Consider the following 19,488-nt stretch of genomic DNA (forward strand, 5'->3'; position numbering starts at 1 on the left):
TCTCTCTCTCTCTCTCTCTTTCCCCTCCTCCCTCCCTCCCTCCCTCCCTCCCACTTAGGAATGAGGACATGTGGTATTTCTATTTTTGTGCCTGGATTTTCCACTTAACTTTCTGAACACTCATCCATGTTGCTGCAAATGGCAGAATTTCATTCTTTTTTTGGGGCTTAGTAGTATTCCATTGTGTATACATATCACATTTTCCTTACCCAGTCATCCATCAATGGACATTTATGTCTTGGCTATTGTAAATGAAGGTGCAATAAACATGGGAGTGCAGGTATCCTTTTGACATGATGATTTCTATTGCTTTGGGTATATACCCAGTAGAGGGGTTGCTGGATTTTATGGTGATTCGATCTGTAGTTGTTTGAGAAACATCCATCCTGTTTTCCATAATGGCTTTACTAACTTACAGTCCCACCAGCAGAGTAGAAGTTTCCTGTTTCTCCACATCCTCACCAGCATTTGTTCTTCTCTGTGTTTTTGATAATAGCCAGTCTAACTGGGGTGAGATGATATCTCAGTGTGGTCTTGATTTGCGTTTCCCTGATGATTAATGATGCTGAGCATTTTTTCATATACCTGCTGACCATGTGTATGTCTTCTTTTGAGAAATGTCTATTCATCTCATTTGCCCATTTTTTTTTTTTTTGTCTTTTTGTCTTTTTTTGTGACCGGCAACGGATAGCAACCCTCAGTGTCGCGCCCGTACCGGACCGGGACTGGCAACGGGATCGCAACCCTCAGTGTTGCCCCCGCCCCTTGCTCAGCCAGTGAGCGGCCGGTCTGCATGTGGGATCCGAACCCTCGTTGGGAGCGCCGCCACGCTTCCCAAGCGGCGCACTGTAGCAGTGCACCACCGGGCCGGCCCTCATTTGCCCATTTTTAAATAGGATTATTATTATTTTTTTCTGTTAAGTTGTTTGAGTTCCTTGTATATTCTGGATATTAATCCCTTGTTGGATGCACAGTTTGCAAATATTTTCTCCCTTTCCATAGATTGTCTTTTCACTCTGTTGATTGTTTCCTTTACTGTGCAGAAGCTTTTTAGTTTGACAAAATCCTATTTTTTTTCCTTTATTGCCTATGCTTTTGAGGTGTTATTTAAAGTGCTCGCCTAGTCCTACATCCTGAAATATTTCCCCTATGTTTTCTCTTAGGAGTTTTATAGTTTCACGTATTATTTTTAAGTCTTTAATACACTTTGAGTTGATTTTGGTATATGACAAGAGGTACAGGTCCAGTTTCACTCTTCTACACATGGATATCCAGTTTTCCCTGCACCACTGCTGAAGATGCAGTCTTTTCTGCAATGCATATTCTTGATGCCTTTGTGAAAGGTAAGTTGGCTGTAAGTACGTGGATTGGTTTCTGGGTTCTCTATTCTGTTCCATTGATCTGTGTTTCTGTTTCAATGCCAGTACCATGCTGTTTTGGTTGCTATAACTTTGTAGTATGATTAGAAGTCAGGTAGTGCAATGCCTCTGGCTTTATTTTTTTTTTGCTCGGGATTGCTTTGGATATATGGGATCTTTTGTTTTTGCATATGAATGCTATGATTGTTTTTTCTATTTCTGTGAAGAATATCATTGGTATTTTGATGGGGATTGCATTGAATCTGTAGATCACTTTGGATATTTTCACAATGTTAGTTCTTCTAATCCATGAGCTTGGGATGTCTTGCCATCTTTTTGTGTCCTCTTTAATTTCTTTCAGCAGTGATTTGTAGTTCTCATTGTAGAGATCTTTCACCTCCTTTGTTAAATTTATTCCTAGATATTTTATTCTTTTGGTTGCTATTGTAAATGGGCTTGCTTTCTTGATTTCTTTTTCTGCTAGTTTTTTATTGGTGTATAAAAATGATACTGACTTATGTGTACTGGTTTTGTACACTGCAACTTTACTGAATTTCTTTATCAGCTCTAGATTTTTTTTGGTAGAGTTTTTAGGTTTTTCTGTATATATACGATCATGTCATCTGCGAACAGGTCCAATTTGACTTGATCATTTCCCATTTGGATGCCTTTTATTTATTTCCCTTGCCTGATTTCTCTAGCTAGTACTTCCAACACTATGTTGAAAAGGAGTGTTGAGAGTGGGCATCATTGAAAATGATGTTGGCAGTGGGTTTGTCATAGTGGCTTTTATTGTGTTGAGATACTTTCCTTCTGTACCTTATTTATGAGAGCCTTTATCATGAAGGGATGTTGAATTTTGTCAAATGCTTTTTCTGCAACTATTGAGATGAGCATATGGTTTTCGTCCTTAATTTCTTTGATGTAGTATTTCACATTTATTGATTTGCATGTGTTGAACCATCCTTGAATCCTCCTTGGATTGAACTTGGTTGGCAACCTTTGAGCTTCCTGTACCTGGATGCTGTCATCTTTCTCCATACTTGGGAATTTTCCAAATATTATATTCTTCAATATGCTTTCTGTGTCTCTTCCTTTTTCCTCTTCTTTGGATATGCTAATTATGTGGAGGTTATTTCACTTGAGGAAGTTCCATATTTGCTGTATTTCTGTTTTATTTTTTCTTATTCTTCTCTTTTTTTTCTCCTCTGATTGAATAATTTCATGTGTTTTTTAAATTTTGAGCTCATTGATTCTTTCCTCAGTTTGATTAAGTCTGCTGTTGGAGCTTTCTGTTGAGTTTTCCAGTTTGCATAACATATATTTTATTTCTAGAATTCCTATTTGTTTCTTAAAGTTGATTCAATTTCTTTGTCAAGTTTCTCATTTTACTCCTGAATTGTTTTCCAGATATCATTTAATTTTCTATCTGTATTTTCTTGTGACTTCCTGAACACCCTTAAGAGGATTATTCTGAATTCTATGTCACACATTTCATATATCCACTGTTCCTCTAGGTCCAGTGCTGGTGCTTGGTTTGTTTCCTTTGATGGGGCTATATTTCTCTGTTCTTTCTCAATCTTTGTGTCTTTCCATTGATGCCTGGGCATGTGAGGAGACCGCTACCTCTTCTAGGTTTTGCAGGTGTTCTTTGGTAGTGTTCGACTTTTACTGGCTAATATCAGAGCTTTGTCTCTGGCCTGTGGTTTTGGGTAATTCCAAAATTGGGGTAATTTCCTGTGGGGATGGACTTGAGCTCTGTGATCACACTAAATTGCTGCTTTGCTGCTGCTCCTCTGGTGAAGGTTTTTTTTGTGCTGATTGGATATTAATTGTTGTCCTTGTAATCACTTCTGGGTCTTGTGAGGTCAGATACATCTGGGCTGTTTAGAAATTTGGTCTGGGACTGAGTCTTTCCAGCCAACTGTCCCCTGTAGTTCTACCATTCTTATCAGTCTCCACTCAGTGGGCCTCTGTTGATCAGAAGGTAGATCAGCTGCCCATGCTGTGCCCCCAAGTTCTCCTGGCTGGCCAGCCTCCCACCTCACTCCAAATGCTTCCTGTGGGGAGACCCATGTGCTGGTCCCTCATGATGACTCATCGGCCTCTGCATGGTTTTTTTCCTTGGTTGGCTCTAGCCCTTCCTATGTGGGTGTATGGAAACCCTGTCAGTGGTCTTGCTGGCATGGGGACTGTTATGGTGCACCCTGAGGCCCTCCCATCCCTTACAGACTCCAAGCAACTTCATGCAAAAGGCACAACGGTGGCTTTTGTCAGCTTCTGCTTTGTGTACTACAATTTCTTCCCAACCCTTCACCAAAGCTCTTAAGTAGCTGGGACTTGAAATAGTTGGAGAAGTTCCTTCTTTCACTTGCTGTGGCTTCTCTCACCTTGACAAATCCCGCAGATCTCTTTTACTCTTCCCCTGAGCTTTAATGGTCCCAGATTGGCAGTCTATACTTTTTAATAGTTGTAAATTGATCAGTTTTGGCAGAGAGTGATGCTGGGGACTGTCTATTCCACCATCTTGATGATGTCAGGACTCCAGAAATAGAATTTGTAGTTCTCAGTTGTTTTTTTTTCTTCAGCACTGATTTCTGGTCTCCATGATTTCTGATGGAAAATCAGCTGTTACTCTTATTGAGGATCCTTTGTACGTAATGAGTCTCTTCTCTCTTGGTGCTTTCAACATTCTCTGTTTGTCTTTGATTTTCAGCAGTTTTGTTAAAATATGCTTCGGTACAAGTTTCTGGTTTTATCCTTTTTGGAGTTTATTGAGCTTCCTGGAAATATACATTCATGTTTTTAATCAAATTTGGAAAACTTTCAGCATTATTTCTTCTGCCTTTTTTCTCTTTCTACTCTCTTTAGGACTTCCATAATGTGTATGTTGGTACACCTGGTGGAATTTCATAGGTCCCATAAGCTTTGTTCATTTTTTTTCTTTCTGCTACTGAGACTGGGTGGTTTCTGTTGTCCTATCTTCATGTTTGCTATTTATTTATTCTGCTTGCTCCAGTCTGCTATTGAACCCCTTTGGTGAATTTTTTTTCCCTTTCAGCTATTGTATTTCCAGCTCCAAAATTTTTATTTTGTTTCTTTTAATAATTTATTTCTCATTATTGGTATTCCTGACTTTTTAATACATTGTTCTCTCAATTTTCTTTAGTTCTTTATACATAGTTTCCTTCAGCTCTCTGAGGATATCAAAGACATTTAACTTAAAGGTTTTATCCCTTAAATCCAATTTCTAGGCTTCCTCAGAGCTGGTTTCTGTGAAATTCTTTTTTTTCTAGTTATTAATGGGCCATATTACTTGTTTTTCAGTATGCTGAGTAAGTTTTTATTAAGAACTTGAAATTTAATATATTGTAATGTGTCAACTCTGCAAATGAGATTTTTTTCACTTTCAACAATTGCTGCTGTTACTTGATGAAGGCTCCAGTCATCCATTTATTTAGTGACTTTTCCAAACTATTTTTGCAAAGACTATATCTCTTGTTATGTGTGATCACTTGAATCTCTTTTCTGTTATCTCTGTAGTCAGTCAGTGACCTGACAGAAATTTCCTTATGTTCCTGGATCCGATAAGAAAAGAACAGAAGTCTTTCTCTCTCTTTAAATCCACAAATCCATTGACACTGGGGAAGTCACTTTAGCCTATGGAGGTTAAAACAATGGCCAGCCTCTGTGCCAGTCCATCAGCAGTCAAAAGACACAATGCTGATTTTTGAAGGAAAAGGTTTCTAATGCCCAGCCTAGCACTGGCAAGCTGCTCAGCAACACACTACACTGTCCCCCAAACTGCCCACCACAGAGCTAAGTTATGAGGAATGTTAGCCTCTATGCAAGATGTCTAATTTACTAAAATTTACCACTTTTATCATCAAATATTCCTCAGATGTTGCAAGTGTTGACTAGACTCCAGGGTCCCCAAACAATTTCGTCATACAGAGTGTGCAAGGTCACTGGTTGTTTTTGTGGAGGAAACGATCGCTGAACTTCCCAATTTACCATCTTTGTAACATTACTCTCATAAAGTCATCATAATAACATTAGTATTTTTATTTGTGATGTGGAATGTCTTTCCATTTATTTAAGTTTTCTCTGATGTCTTTCAACATTATTGTAAATAGTCTTTTAAAATTATGATAGGTTATGTGCATGTAACCCCTAAATCTCCAAATTCACTTCAACAGATGGAAATATTATTATTGGTTTGTGAGTGTACTACTTCTCTTCTGACTTAAGAGTAATTTGAACTTGATGAGCTTAGAAAACCATGTGAAGCTGATATTACTATGGGAGATGACTGTATTTGTCTTGCAAGCGAATGTGTTAAGAGGGTTTAGTTAATTTTCATGGTGCTGATTAAATGATATTAGGCATGCCATAGGTCACCTGTAGATTATAAAAGCATTATTAATTTAATGCTGGCCTAGAGACTGGTTAGAAATTTTTTTTGTATATTAATTATCCTCTATAGTTTATATTCAAAATTGCCCCCTGTTGTCACTTCTGTGTCATACCATCTTTTCAGTTCTAAACCAAACTTATTTATCATTGTCAATTTCTTTCTCTCGCTCAGATTTCAATTCATGGAAACTCCATTCAAGTAGTCGCTCAGCCTTGGCACCTGCATTACCCCTACAATTTCCTTTATCCCTTATGGGCAATTAGTGCCTGAAAAATCTCTGTCTTCATGGCTGTAGTGTCTCTTCCACTTGTATATTTCTATTCATTCCTGCACTTGTTCTCTAGACCAAGTTGCCTGTTTTCTCCCATCTGGACTACAATAATGCTGGCCCCATCTTGTCTTTGTGAATGCAATCTCTTTTCCTATAATTCGTTCTAGATTTTTCTGTCATACTAGCTTTTGCACAATTTGAACTTCATACTGAGTTTGCAGGCAATATTGAGTTTATATAAATTTTATTTTATTTATTTATTTATTTATTTTTGTCTTTTGTCTTTTTCCGTGTCTGGCAATGGATCACAACCCTCAGTGTTGCCCCCGTACCGGACCAGGGACCGGCAATGGGATTGCAACCCTCGGTGTTGCTCCTGTACCTCGCTCAGCCCCTAAATTTTATTTTATTTTATTTTTTATTAGCATATTCATTGTTACATATCATACTTACTCTTTATGTCCCTTATCCTCCAATCTTTCCCCTTCTCCCTTCCCTCCCCCTCACCTCTCTAATAATCATAGATTTGTTCTCTCCATCTGATATATTAATTGGTTTGTTGCCTAGATGATCTGTCCAGTACTGAGACAGGTGTGATCAAGTCCTCCCCTGTTATCGTAAATCAGATGCTTCTCCTATTACTCTGGTGTGTGCTTTGTGGGGAGAAAAGACCTTTTCTTTTCTTTTGTTTTCTTTTTGGTCTCTGCTGGTTCCTCTCCTTGTGTCAGTGCAGTTGAGAGTCTGGCGTGCCATCTGCACGATGGCTGTGACTGCTGCTATACAGACTAGCCACTTTTACGGCAGCCATGGCAATGGTGGTGGCTATGGAGGGCTACCTGTGTGAAAATGGTGTTTTGGGTGTGCTCCTTACCTGATTGCAGCTAAGTCTGGCTTCCCCCAGCTCCAGATCTCAGGGCCCTGGCAGGGCCAGGGGGCAGGAGTCCATGTAAATTTTTGACAGAAGAAGAAATTTGCAAACTCTTAACTGAGGTTTATAACATATTTTATGATAGAGCCCTAATTTACCTATGTCTACTAATTTAGATTGTGTTTATTTACAAATAAGATAAAAACCAAGTTAATAATGGCTTAAACAAATAGTGGGTTTATTTATTTCAAATGTAAGGATACCATGGTGGGTCAGTCTAGGTATAATACAATAGTTAAGAAGCATGAGACAGTCCAGTGCCTTCTACTTTACTATGCCACATTTAGAGAGTAGTCCTTCATTTTGATGTTTAAATCTTCATGTCCCAAGATGATGTCTATCATAACTCCTTATTCATATCTGTGTTTTAAGTGAGAATGGGAAAATAGAAGAAGAGGTACCAATAGGCTTCTGCTTATATATTTTTGGGAAAGTAATGTGCTGCATGGCTCACCTAGCTTCAAAGAGTCTCATGAATGGAATTTTTAGGCAAGCAAGGAATGAGGGGGTAGGAAATAAAGTTCAGGTTAACTGATGTATAGTCTCTTCCATACCAAACAGTAGTTTTTCTAATACTGAACTGTCTAGTTTTTGTTTTGGCTAATTTTATAACAATGTGAGTTATTTGGGATTCTCTACAACTAACTGTGTTTGCAAATAATTAGTCAGATAATTGGATCAAATCATTCCTAGGAAAAGCACAATCAACACTCTGAATTTACAATGGAAGAATTGCTCGGCAGTGCAACTGATTTGTTTGCAGCTGGGACGGAGACAACAAGCACCACCATGAGATACGGACTCCTGCTCCTACTGAAGTACCCGGAGGTCACAGGTAAGACCACAGGTGATGAGCAGAGTGAATTTCAGCAAAGATGTTGGGAAGACGCTGGTAGTGTCCTTCATCCTGTTTCTTTTAGAGAAACCTCACTATTTAACTTCTGTGCCAGCAACTATAATTGGTCCAGATTTAATGATATGACTAAAGTAGGACATCTTTACAGAATATGGGAGGGTGACTGAGAGAAGTGAAGACAGCATGGCAGTAGGAAAAGCAATAAAACTCTGGTGCTGCACCTGGATTTCATGGGAGGTGACTTGTGGCAGGCAGAGCCAGCATCAATTGGCCTGGGATTGCATATTGGTTTTGTTATGAAAAGGACACTTTGAACAGTAGGTGTATTATTGCAAATACCTTTCCTCATCTGAAAATTCAGTTTTCTAATGCTGGGGTGGGAAAAATGGAAACTGTCCTTTTTGAAGCTAAAGTGGCAATTGTAGAAATTTAGTGATGCCACCTAAGATAATCTCCAGCCTGGGAAGTAATCTAAAATTTAGTTCATAAGAAAGGTGTTTCTGTTTAGGCAGAAGATATACCTAAAGGAAATTTAATATTCCAGAAGTCTGTTTTCCAAGACTGGTGTTTGTCAAAATAAGAATTTTTTTGGGGGTGTGGTGTGGTGGTGATTTGCTGTCTATAATTTTATCTTTTACAAATAGTTTTATTTAAGACATTAACCTTTAAAGATTTCTAGTTATTGAGCAGCTAAAAAAATATACTATTTTCCCCTGTCCGATGTCAGGATCTCACTGAAATGGCAATAACTGAATTACAAATGAGGATTAGTCCTTTTAAAGTAGGAAGAGAAGAGTGCAGGAAACAGCCAAGAAGTCTTCAGCAAGTTTCTGAAGCACAGAGAGCAGATTGAAGGGTGATAATTAACTCAGCAGAGAGGATGAAGTTGTAACCTAATTGTAAGAATAGGAAGATTTATCAAGGAAGAAAACCAGTCTGTGTCCCTACAATTCCATAAGCCTCCATATTTGGAAGTAGCAAGTGTCAGAGAAGGTAGAAAATGAGACTGAAAAAGGAGGCTGTCCCTGCCCATGTTCCCTGCACGACTCCTTTTATCAGGTAAATGATTTCCCCTCAAGGAAAAAGGAGCTTCACTTTCTAGAGAAACTGAGCCTAAGAATCCCTATACTCAGGGACAGGGGCAGTGACAGAGAAAAGAGTGAGGTGTGGGGCTGGAAAAGAAGGTTTGGGAAGAAACTAGTCCTTGAATTCAGAGACTCTTAGCTCTTTCCTCCAACTTGCTTCCTGAAATTCAGCGGCCAGATACATCCTCCAGAGAGTGAACAGATCTAGAGAAAAGACCTTTGCATTAAAAAAAAAAATCTAAATAGAAAATTCTCTCCAACTATTCAGCACAGTGAATGAAATAAAAATATCCTCCCCAAGATACAGGGTTATAAAATTTTGGAACACCAGGAATTAAAAAGAAATTCATAAAAACTTTCAGTGAGCTACCAGATCATATATAAGGGATTAAGATATATATATCAGCATCAGAATTCTCAAGAGTAACTATTAGCTCATTTATTCATAGACAAAGGGTATCTTCAGACCTGCACATTTGCCGAAAACTTTACCCCCTAGTTTTCCTTTTTCAGAAGAATACTGGAGGATGTGCTCCATCCAAATGTCTGAAGAGGAAGTCATGGGCTCCAGGGATCAGCAGGCCTCACGTAGGAGAATGAGACTGTCAGGGAGGCTGCTGGGCATCAGGCCTAGAAAACACCCACCTCAGAAAGGACCAGGTGGACAATGCAGGTGTGAGGGCAGACCCCAAGAACAGAAGAGAAGTGATGGATTTTATGAGGTTTCTCAGTAATTAGGAAATTGTTACTGGGCATTTCAAACATCTACATGAGTATTTGGAATTAATTCTAACTTGGGAAATAGAAAATTAGGAATTGAAACAAAGAGACATGGTTTAGTCCAAGAAAGTACCAAATCTGAAATTACGGCTGTCTTACCAGGGATCCATATTCATGTAGTCAGAATGATGTAAATGATAAATATTGGTATAGCAAAAATCGTGGGCTAAATATATTCTGGAAATAGAGTGAGGAAACCTCTGTCTGTTTGTGTATCTGTTTGTGGGTGTGAGTTCAAGTATGGGATGTCAATGGAGATTAGAATACTCATCTCTCATACCAGGACATCATTAAATATTGTCAAAAATGGATAAGTGGGCCAGCCCGGTGGCGCACTGGAGAAAGCGCCACTTGGGAGTGCGGCGGCGCTCCCGCCGAGGGTTCGGATCCCATATGGAGACCGGTTCCCGCTCACTGGCTGAGCGCGGTGTGGACGCAACACCGAGGGTTGCGATCCTGGTACCGCTCAGTAAAAAAGACAAAAAAAAAGGAAAAAAAAAAAAATGGATAAGTGAGGGCTGGCCCGTGGCTCACTTTATTGTTTCTATTTGCATTACTAATGTATATGCTTATATATGTATGTTCAGATTTCATTTATGGCACAATTATATTATTGTATTATAGCAATCTTCCCATATAATTTATGTTTATAATGCTGTTGGAAAACCTTCATAATACTTCATGTAATCCTGAATTATTACCACAAGTGTTCCTTCCATTTTTCTCCTTTTCCATTATTTCTTACTTGGTGTTTTATCAGCTAAAGTCCAGGAAGAGATTGAACGTGTGATTGGCAGACACCGGAGACCCTGCCTGAAGGACAGGAACCACATGCCCTACACTGATGCCGTGGTGCATGAGATCCAGAGATACATTGACCTCACCCCTAATGTCCTGCCCCATGTGGTGACATGTGACATTAAATTCAGAAACTACCTCATCCCAAAGGTAAGATTGTTTCTTCCACATTGCACCTCAGTGCTCTTGAAGTTCCCAGATTCACAGTATGGTTTCAGTCCTCTACTGATACGAGATGAAAGGAGAGCAAAATTTACATGTGTGGCAACTTAATGGACTTTGTGCTGTTTACAGTTTGGGGATATAAAGCTTCATAACAAGTCTTCGTATTTGGCAGTGTAAGTCTTCCAAATTTGTTCTGCTTTTTCAAGATTGTTTTGGCTATTGTTAGGTTTTTACGTTTACAAATAAATATTAAAAATATCATTTTGTCAATTTCCCAAAACACTGGGATGTAATGTGGTGTTTTCAATGAAATGGCTTGCAAATTTTGTTAGGTTGTTCCTAGATAATTAGTATTTTTGTTGTTGTTATAAATTTATAAAATGGCTTTTCCACTTTTTGTACCTGGAATATGGAAATATAATTGGTTTTATTATTCTGATGAACTTATATCTAGCAACCTTGCTAAATTTACTCTCATTGATAATGAGTTGTCTGTAGATTCCTTTGGAATTTCTATGTATATTCTCCTACTGTCTGAGTTAACATTTGTTTTATTTATTATTTTCCAGTTCTTGTGTCCTTTATTTCTCTTTAGCACACTATTGCACCAGCAAAATTTCCAGGATAGCCTTGAATAGAATTGGGGATAGTGGGTGTCTTTGTTTTCTTCTTGATCTGCAGGAAGGAATGAAGGTTTAATATCTCACTATTGTTAATTTTTTTAGTTTATTTTTTAAAATAAATAAATTAATAGAAAATCTAACTATTGAGAATGATATTTTAAGTACATTTTGACAGATGATCCTTATCAGGTAATGGAAGTTTTTTTTTTCCATTATTTATTATTCTTCTCTTATTTTTACACAAATTTTTGTCATGAAGGTGTCTAATTTTATCAAATGGATTCCCTGCATCTATTGGATGATTGTATATATTGGGCTCAATTTCCTAAGTAAATATACATATTGTAAGTATACACACAGCTGGATTTAATTTGCTCCATATTGTTCAGGGCTTCTTTATTTATATTTATAAGAGATTTTGGTCCATGAATTTTCTTCTTCAAAATTTTCTCGTCAGATTTCTGATACCAAGGTAATGCTGGCCTCATAATGTTAGGTGAGAAATGTTCTCTTACGTGGGTCTGTTTCTATTGCCTCCCCCTTCCCCCACTCTTCTGTTGTGGATACTTAGTTGTATCTTTGAAATGCATAACTTTTCGTTAAATATCAGATATTATATATGAAAAAATACAAAGTTTCATATGTTTTTCTTCTTCCAGAAAGAGTTTATTCCTCTCCCATGGGCAGTAATAATGATATAATACTTCTTGCCCTGATTTAGCATTGGACATGATATCAACACAGTCAAAATTTGAGTATAGGTGTATCTTATCTCTCTGAGGTTCTCTCATCTCTGCAATCTTGAAACCAAGTTTTGTCTCAGCAGCTTTACAATGCCTTCTAACACTTGGTTCTGTACTTATCCAGACATTCTAGTTGCTATGCTTCAAGCTTCTCGATTCCACTTGAAGCTAGGACATATTATTATTAAAATTAAAAACAATATGACTAAACATTGTATTTTCATGGGGAAAAAGTAGTGAAATTGGTAAGGTTGCAATTACTAATGTCATCCAATGGAGAAGAGAGAATTGATTACTTTACCAAGAGATAATGGGGCTTGTTTTGTTGATCACAGATTTGGTACAAGGGTTAGGACTTTATTCTATTCTCTTTTCACCAAAGGACAAAACCAGAAGAAGACTTTTTTTCCCTTAGTGTTGAGGTCTGAGGGTGATATTAATGAAACTTCTTTCTCCTTTTAGTAAGGGAAATAGTAAATATAGTAAATATATAGTAAATGGCAAATAGACTGAAGAATCAGGCAGGGATTGCCACTCTCCCCCATCCACTGCATTAGTTTGGTTCCTGCTTCAGGGGAGCATTACACCTGCTGAGCTCACCTTTTCACCCCTCTGCATGGCAGCTCTCCCAGTGTCTGGTGGCTCAGTGTCTGAGCCTGAAGAGCCTAGAGTCCCAAAGGAATGACCTATTGATTCTCTTCTGCATGGGACAGCCCATTACAGAAATATGCAGCACTGCACGACTGATTCTGCCCTCTTACTAATCAGATAAATGATTTTTTTCTACCATGAACTGAAGCACTGATCTAGGTGGAGATAATGGTCTAAAATATTGGCAAACTTTTTCTTCAATGAGCCAGATAGTAAATATTTTGGACTTTGCAGGCAGGCCGTGGGGTTTCTGTTGCATTGCTGAACTCTGTCATAGTAGCATGGAGCAGTCATAGACAGTGTGTAAACAAATGAGGATGGCTATGTCCCAATTTTTATGGAAACTGAAATTTAAATTTTCATATAATTTCTATGTTTCAAGAAATTTGCTTTCCTCCTCCTTCTTCTTCTTCTTCTTCTTCTTCTTCTTCTTCTTCTTCTTCTTCTTCTTCTTCTTCTTCTTCTTCTTCTTCTTCTTCTTCTTCTTCTTCTTCTTCTTCTTCTTCTTCTTCTTCTTCTGTTTCTTCTTCTTCTTCTTCTTCTTCTTCTTCTTCTTCTTCTTCTTCTTCTTCTTTTTAAATTTATACATCCTTAGCTTGTGGGTTATACCAAACCTGGTGGCAGGCTGGATTTGCACACAGGCTGTTTGTTATTGCCAGGTATAAGACATTACTGTCCAGTAGAACTTCTGCAATGATGTGATGTTGATTTGTGCTTTTGGGTCCTACCTAAAGAATATTGCCAATACAGGATCCCTAAGATCTACCCTTATCTTTTTTTTTTTTTTTTTTTTTAAGTTTTATTGGTTTGGGTCTTACATTTTTCTTTTGGTGGCTGGCCTGTATTGGGATCTGAACCCCTGACTTTGTTGTTATGACACCATGATCTAACCAACTGAGCTAACCAGCCAGCCCTAGCTCTTACATTTAGATCAGTGATCCATTTTAAGTTAATTTTTATTTATGGTGTTGAGTAATGGTCATGCTTCATTTTTCTCCTTTATGGATTTCCAATTGTTTGAATAACCTTTGTTTAAAATATACCTGCTTTTGCATCTTAAAGAAAAAAATTTAGGTATTACTTGTTTAAGAGCATAGGAGGGAGATCAGGTAAAAAGATTCTAGTCAAGATGGAGGAATAAACGGTTCCCAGCGTCACTCTCTCCCACAAATCAACCAATTTACAACTATAAAAATGTAACATCAGCCAAACGGGGGCCGCTGGAGCTCAGGGGAAGAGGAGGAGAGACCTACGGAGTTCATGAAGGTGGGAGAAACTACGATGAGAGAAAGAAAAAGCTGCTCTGAGCATTTTGGGCCGCAGCTGCTTTAAGGCTCGAGCTGCTGAGCGCATGGAGCAGGAGCTGGCAGAAGCTGCAGCTGAGCCCTTCAGATGGAGTTACTTGGAGGCGGAAGGGGAGAAAAGGGCCTTGGCGGCCCCCAGGACAGCAAGACCACTAATAGGGTTCCCATGGACCCACACAGGAGCAAAGAGCAAGAACAGCTGAAAAAGGGAGCCATTCAAAGGCTAGTAAGTCATCGCAAGGGACGGCACCAGGCTGGTCCCATGGAAAGTGTTTGGAGTGTGGGCAGTGGGTGAGATGGGAACACCAGGAGAGCACTGGGACACAGCAAGGACAGACAACCTGCTCCCCAGTCAGCACAGGACCACTCGGAGGAGACTGGTCAGGAATGCAGAATTGCATGGGGTGCACTTTGATGAAAAAACTCAGGCCCAGATCAGAGATTCTACACAATCCAGGTGCACAGCATCTCTGGAGAGCCGGAAGTACATATAAGATCAACCATTAAACCCTGAGCTGCACAAAAAGCCTTCTCTAGGGAAACAGCAGCAAAGTAGCAATTTAAACAACCACACAGCTCAAGTTCTGGTTCCCACAGGAAGTTTCCCCATGTTAGAAGCAAAGGACAAAAAATTAGTTCTGGCCCAGCCACACCACCAGCACATTGGGGCCTTCCTGGGAACCAGAGGCTTGGATCTGGGGACTGGACCCCACTCCCACTTCCAGGCAAACTGTGCTAGTGCCTCGGGGCCAGCATGGGGACCCGAGGCATGGAGAAGGGGACTGGACCCTCCTCCCACAACCAGGCACACCACACCAGCACCTTGGGGCCTGCCCAGTGACCCAAGGCAAGGAGAAGGAGACCGGACCTCTCTCCCACAACCAGACACACCATGCCCGCACCTCGAGGCCTGCCCAGTGATACAGGGCATGGAGAAGGGGACCAGACCTTTCTCCCACAACCAGGCACACTGTGACAGCACCTCGGGGCCCTCCCAGGGTCCTGAAGCATGGAGAAGGGGACCGGACCTCTTTCCCATAACCAGGCACACTGTGCCAGCGCCTCAGGGCCTGCCCAGTGACCTGAGGCAAGGAGAAGGGGACTGGACCTCTCTCCCACAGCCAAGCACACCTTGCCAGTGCCTCAGGGCCTGCCCAGGGACCCAAGGCATGGAGAAGGGGACCGAGCCTCTGTCCCACAACCAGGCACACTGTACCAGCACCTCAGGGCCCACCCAGGGACCTGGGGCATGGAGAAGGGGACTGGGCTGCCCTCCCTCAACCAGGCACACCATGCCAGTGCCTCAGGGCCCACCCGGGGCATGGAGATGGGGACTGGACCCTCCTCCCACAACCAGGCATACCACACCAGTGCTTCAGGGCCCACTCAGAGACCTGGGGCATGGAGAATGGGACTAGGCCACCCTCCCTCAACCAGGCACACCATGCCAACACCTCCCTCCGGGCATGCCCAGGGACCTGGGGCATGAGAAAGGGATTGGACCCCCCTTCCCTAACCAGGCACACCAAGCCAGCTCCTTGGGTCTCACCTGGTGACCCGAGGCATGGAGAAGGGGACTAGACACACCTCCCACAACCTGGCACATGGCACCAGCGACTTGGGGCCTGCCCAGGGACCAGCGACATGGAGAAGGGGACCAGACACACCCCACAACCGGCATACCGCCAGTGCCAAGGAGCATACCGGAAACAGCACCTCCATGTAGGTGGCCCACTGCAGCCTCCACAATAACCATGGCTGCCACGAAAGCACCTAGACACCACAAGCACCATGTAAATGGTCACCAATCACTGGAGTGCATTCACACAAGGAGAGTCACCAGCAGAGTCAAAGAAAAGAAGAGGATGTTTCTCTCCACAAAGCCCATTTCAGAGTGACAGAAGCAGCATCTGCTCTATGATAATATTGGGGGACCCACTCACATCTCTCAGCATTGGACTGATCATCTAGGCAACAAATTAACAGAGTAACCATTATTCTTTCAGAAGGAGAGAAGAAATCTAGGGCAATTAGAGGGGGGAGGGGGTGGGAACAGGGCAAGGGGAGAGATTGGACAAGGGGCATAAAGAATAATTACGATTTGTAACAATACATATGCTAGTAATATTGATTTGATCAACATATCTCAATGTTCAACCACCAAAATATGTATAATCGATTTCGATTCAATAAATAAAAAATTTAAAAAAAAAGCATACAAGGGCCAGCATAAAAAAATAAAAAATAAATAAAACAAAAAACAACAATACAAAAACAGCCCTGTAAACAGATATTCTGAACTTTTCAATCGCCAACAGAGACTTCCACTTAAAACCATAATCTACATATGAGATGTGTGAAAACTGAAGTGATGAAATAGAGCAGTAAGGACAGACAACAATGTCCAGACTTGATAAGAACAGATTTAGAAGGTTTGGCACCCAAGTATCTCTATACTCAAATGTTATTGGAGGCCACATTAGCAAGATCATTGCCACTGGCCTGAACTCATGCCTGTTGATGAATTGGTCTCTCTGATAGGAAATGTCACCATTCTTTGGAACTGAGTTTCCTCATCTATAGTTAAAAGAGACTCTAGTAAGTGATAATCATTCTTTCTTCCAGCTCCATGAATTCTTAAAACTCAGTTTATCTTTGTCTGTTTACTCCAGGGCATGACTGTATTAACATCACTGACCTCGGTGCTACACGATGACAAAGAATTCCCGAACCCAAAGACATTTGACCCTGGACACTTTCTGGATGAGAACGGCAACTTTAAGAAAAGTGACTACTTCATGCCTTTCTCAGCAGGTAACAGAAATTCACTATAATTTGTGCATCAGGAGGCAAGATCACTTTTTGAGATCACTTGGAACTCACAGGGTGCCTCTTCTGGGCTGGTAGAACTGCTTTTTGTACCTGATCAGAGGCACCGTTCCCAATACCCACCCACATGCTTTCCCTGCTCATCATACATCCTCATTGTTGGGCAATATTAGTGGGGCTTCGGGGAGTTCGCCCAGTTCTTCCAAATTGAGAAAGCTATAGTATAGGTTGATTAAATTTTGACTGTAGATACGTCACTGAGCTATCTAAGAGCTCCTCTTAGAGGGTGAAACTCATTTAGACTCCCCTCATCTACCATGAGAAAGGTTCCTGACTCCACAACTTTGAGTGTCTTCTGTGTGGTGTCCCTCACTGCCCCCTGCCCCCATCTTCTGACTGAGCTCTGGGGCTACAAGTATCCACAAACACAGAATAGGCACCAAAGGGCTTCACACATAGGGAAGCAGATGAGTAAATAGACCATTGCAATCCAGTAGGACTGGTGCTGTGAGAGGGGAACGCACAGGCTGCTGGTGGGCGAGGGGCTGGGAAGAAGCTGCTTGCTTCCTGCTCTCTCATACCCCACAATGAGGCATAAGGTGGAGTAAGAAACATTCTAATAGCAGAAATGACATCTGAGCTGCCTCAAAGGGGACAGAGAGAATGGAAAAAGAGGAGGCAGGACAGTTCTAAAGAGGCAAAGAAACACAGGAGCAGGACATTTACTCTAGATCAAGGATGTCAGAACATCTTCCGAATAATGACAGGGTCAGAGAAATATTGGGAATGTGGCAGAATCCTCTGCAATAGTTCTGGAAAAGCCTGCTTTTCCTTTAGTCATGATCATATATCTTGGATACTGGATCTCAGCTCTTGCAGTGTGTGTGCTGAGTCTCTGTCCATGGAATCTCTGTGGCTCCCCCCCCCATGTACATAATTAGTTTTATTGTTTTAATTTTATTATTAGCATATTCATATTACAAGTCATAATTTTTCTTTATACTCTTTTGATGTCTGCTTTGTAAATGGTACTGTAGACACCAAGATGACAAGGACAGAGATCTCCCTTCAATAATTCACATTTTAGCACAGTAGAAAAATAAATGGGTAGAGAATTATGATTTCAGGTGAGCCATGCTTCAATGGAAGCATGAATATAATGTTGGGGAAACCCAGAGAAGGCAAGGTTTTACTGCTTGATGGGATCACAGAGAGTGTAAAGAGGACTTAGGTCCTGAATGTAGTATAAGAAAAGTGCATCTTAATCGAAAGGAACTCTATGATGTAAAACTTGAAATTGTATGGTGTATTGGAGATTGATGAAGATTGTGCACAGCCAGAGCTGAAAGCACAGGGTATGAGGAATGGAGAAAAGATCATGGAACATTAGACAGGGAACAGGAAACACAAGAATGTGGGTGTGTTTCCTGAAAAATATAGATGGAAACTTTAAAAAGAATGAAACACTGCCATTTGCAATGACATGGATGGACCTAGAAAGAATTATATTAAGTGAAACGAGTCAGGCACGGAAAGAGAAATATCACATGTTCTCACTTATTTGTGGGAGCTAAAAATAAATAAATAAATACACAAACTGGGTGGGGGAGGGAAGAAGACACAACAATCACAATTCCTTGAAGTTGATAGGACAAGCGAACAGATAGGAGGTTGCTGGGGAGGAGGGAGGGAGGTTTTGGTAACGGGCCATGATAATCAACCACATTGTATACTGACAAAAAATAAAAAATTAAAAAAAAAAAAGAAAAATATAGATGGAAACTTGAAATGTCAAAAGAGCAGTTATAATGTGGGAATACTTAATGAAGGGCATAGAGATGATACTCAATAAATATTTGTTGAATGAAGAGTGCCTGCTAAGCTCAGATGTTAGGCAGATAGCAAGTGTGTCCATCCTTCCATCCATCGTTCTATTCCACCATCCTTCTAGCCATCCACCCAATCCATTGAATCCTTCATCAAACAGTTACTGAGTATTCCATTTGTGTCTGTCACAAACACAGTGTTTGTCAGAGTCACAGTTACACACATGGAGTTACTACCCTCTGTGCTTGTTATTTTCAGGAAAACGAATTTGTTTGGGAGAGGGCCTGGCCCGCATGGAGCTGTTTTTGTTCCTGACCACCATTTTACAGAACTTTAACCTGAAATCTCTGGTTGACCCAAAGGATCTCGATATCACCGCAGATGTCAGTGGGTTAATGTGTTTGCCACCCTCGTACCAGATCTGCTTCATTCCTGTGTGAAGAAAGGCAGACCGTCTGCCGCTGCTGTGCTGTTGTCTGCAGCTCCCCTCTTCTGAGGCATCGTCCACCTCCTTCCCACTATCAGGGATGCCCTTCCGACCTCTCCTCTCACATCTCCCTATTCCCTCAAGATCTAGTGAACATCCAACCTCCACCAAGAAGAGTGTTTTGTATTTCACTGCACAAATATATCTGCTATTTCCTCTACTCTCTAACACTTGTATTGATCACCACATATGCTAATACTTATCTAGTGTGGAAGTATTAATATATTGTCATATAAAACACAGAAAAATGATCACAAATTCAAATCACAATTCAGAGCCATTTTTCCACTGCATGCTCTGAATATAAAGCATTATTAATTGCTGGATTAGTTTTCAGCCTTTTCTTTTGTGCATCATGTAGGTAAG

The 19,488-nt window shown here is 40.6% G+C and overlaps 1 protein-coding gene across 2 annotated transcripts in view; it reads left to right on the forward strand.

Moving 5' to 3' along the window:
• LOC103597628 (cytochrome P450 2C18-like) overlaps positions 1 to 19,075 on the forward strand; it is a 32,847-nt gene extending 13,772 nt beyond the window's left edge. For both annotated transcript variants that reach the window (XM_008581493.1, XM_008581492.1), the window contains 4 exons: positions 7,668 to 7,809; positions 10,456 to 10,643; positions 16,652 to 16,793; positions 18,894 to 19,075. In XM_008581493.1, the coding sequence (XP_008579715.1) occupies positions 7,668 to 7,809; positions 10,456 to 10,643; positions 16,652 to 16,793; positions 18,894 to 19,075 (654 nt within the window). The remainder of the gene's footprint in view (positions 1 to 7,667; positions 7,810 to 10,455; positions 10,644 to 16,651; positions 16,794 to 18,893) is intronic.
• The last annotated feature ends 413 nt before the right edge of the window (positions 19,076 to 19,488 follow it).

Source organism: Galeopterus variegatus, unplaced genomic scaffold, assembly GCF_000696425.1.
Source record: "Galeopterus variegatus unplaced genomic scaffold, G_variegatus-3.0.2 Scaffold2368, whole genome shotgun sequence".
Taxonomy (NCBI): domain Eukaryota; kingdom Metazoa; phylum Chordata; class Mammalia; order Dermoptera; family Cynocephalidae; genus Galeopterus; species Galeopterus variegatus.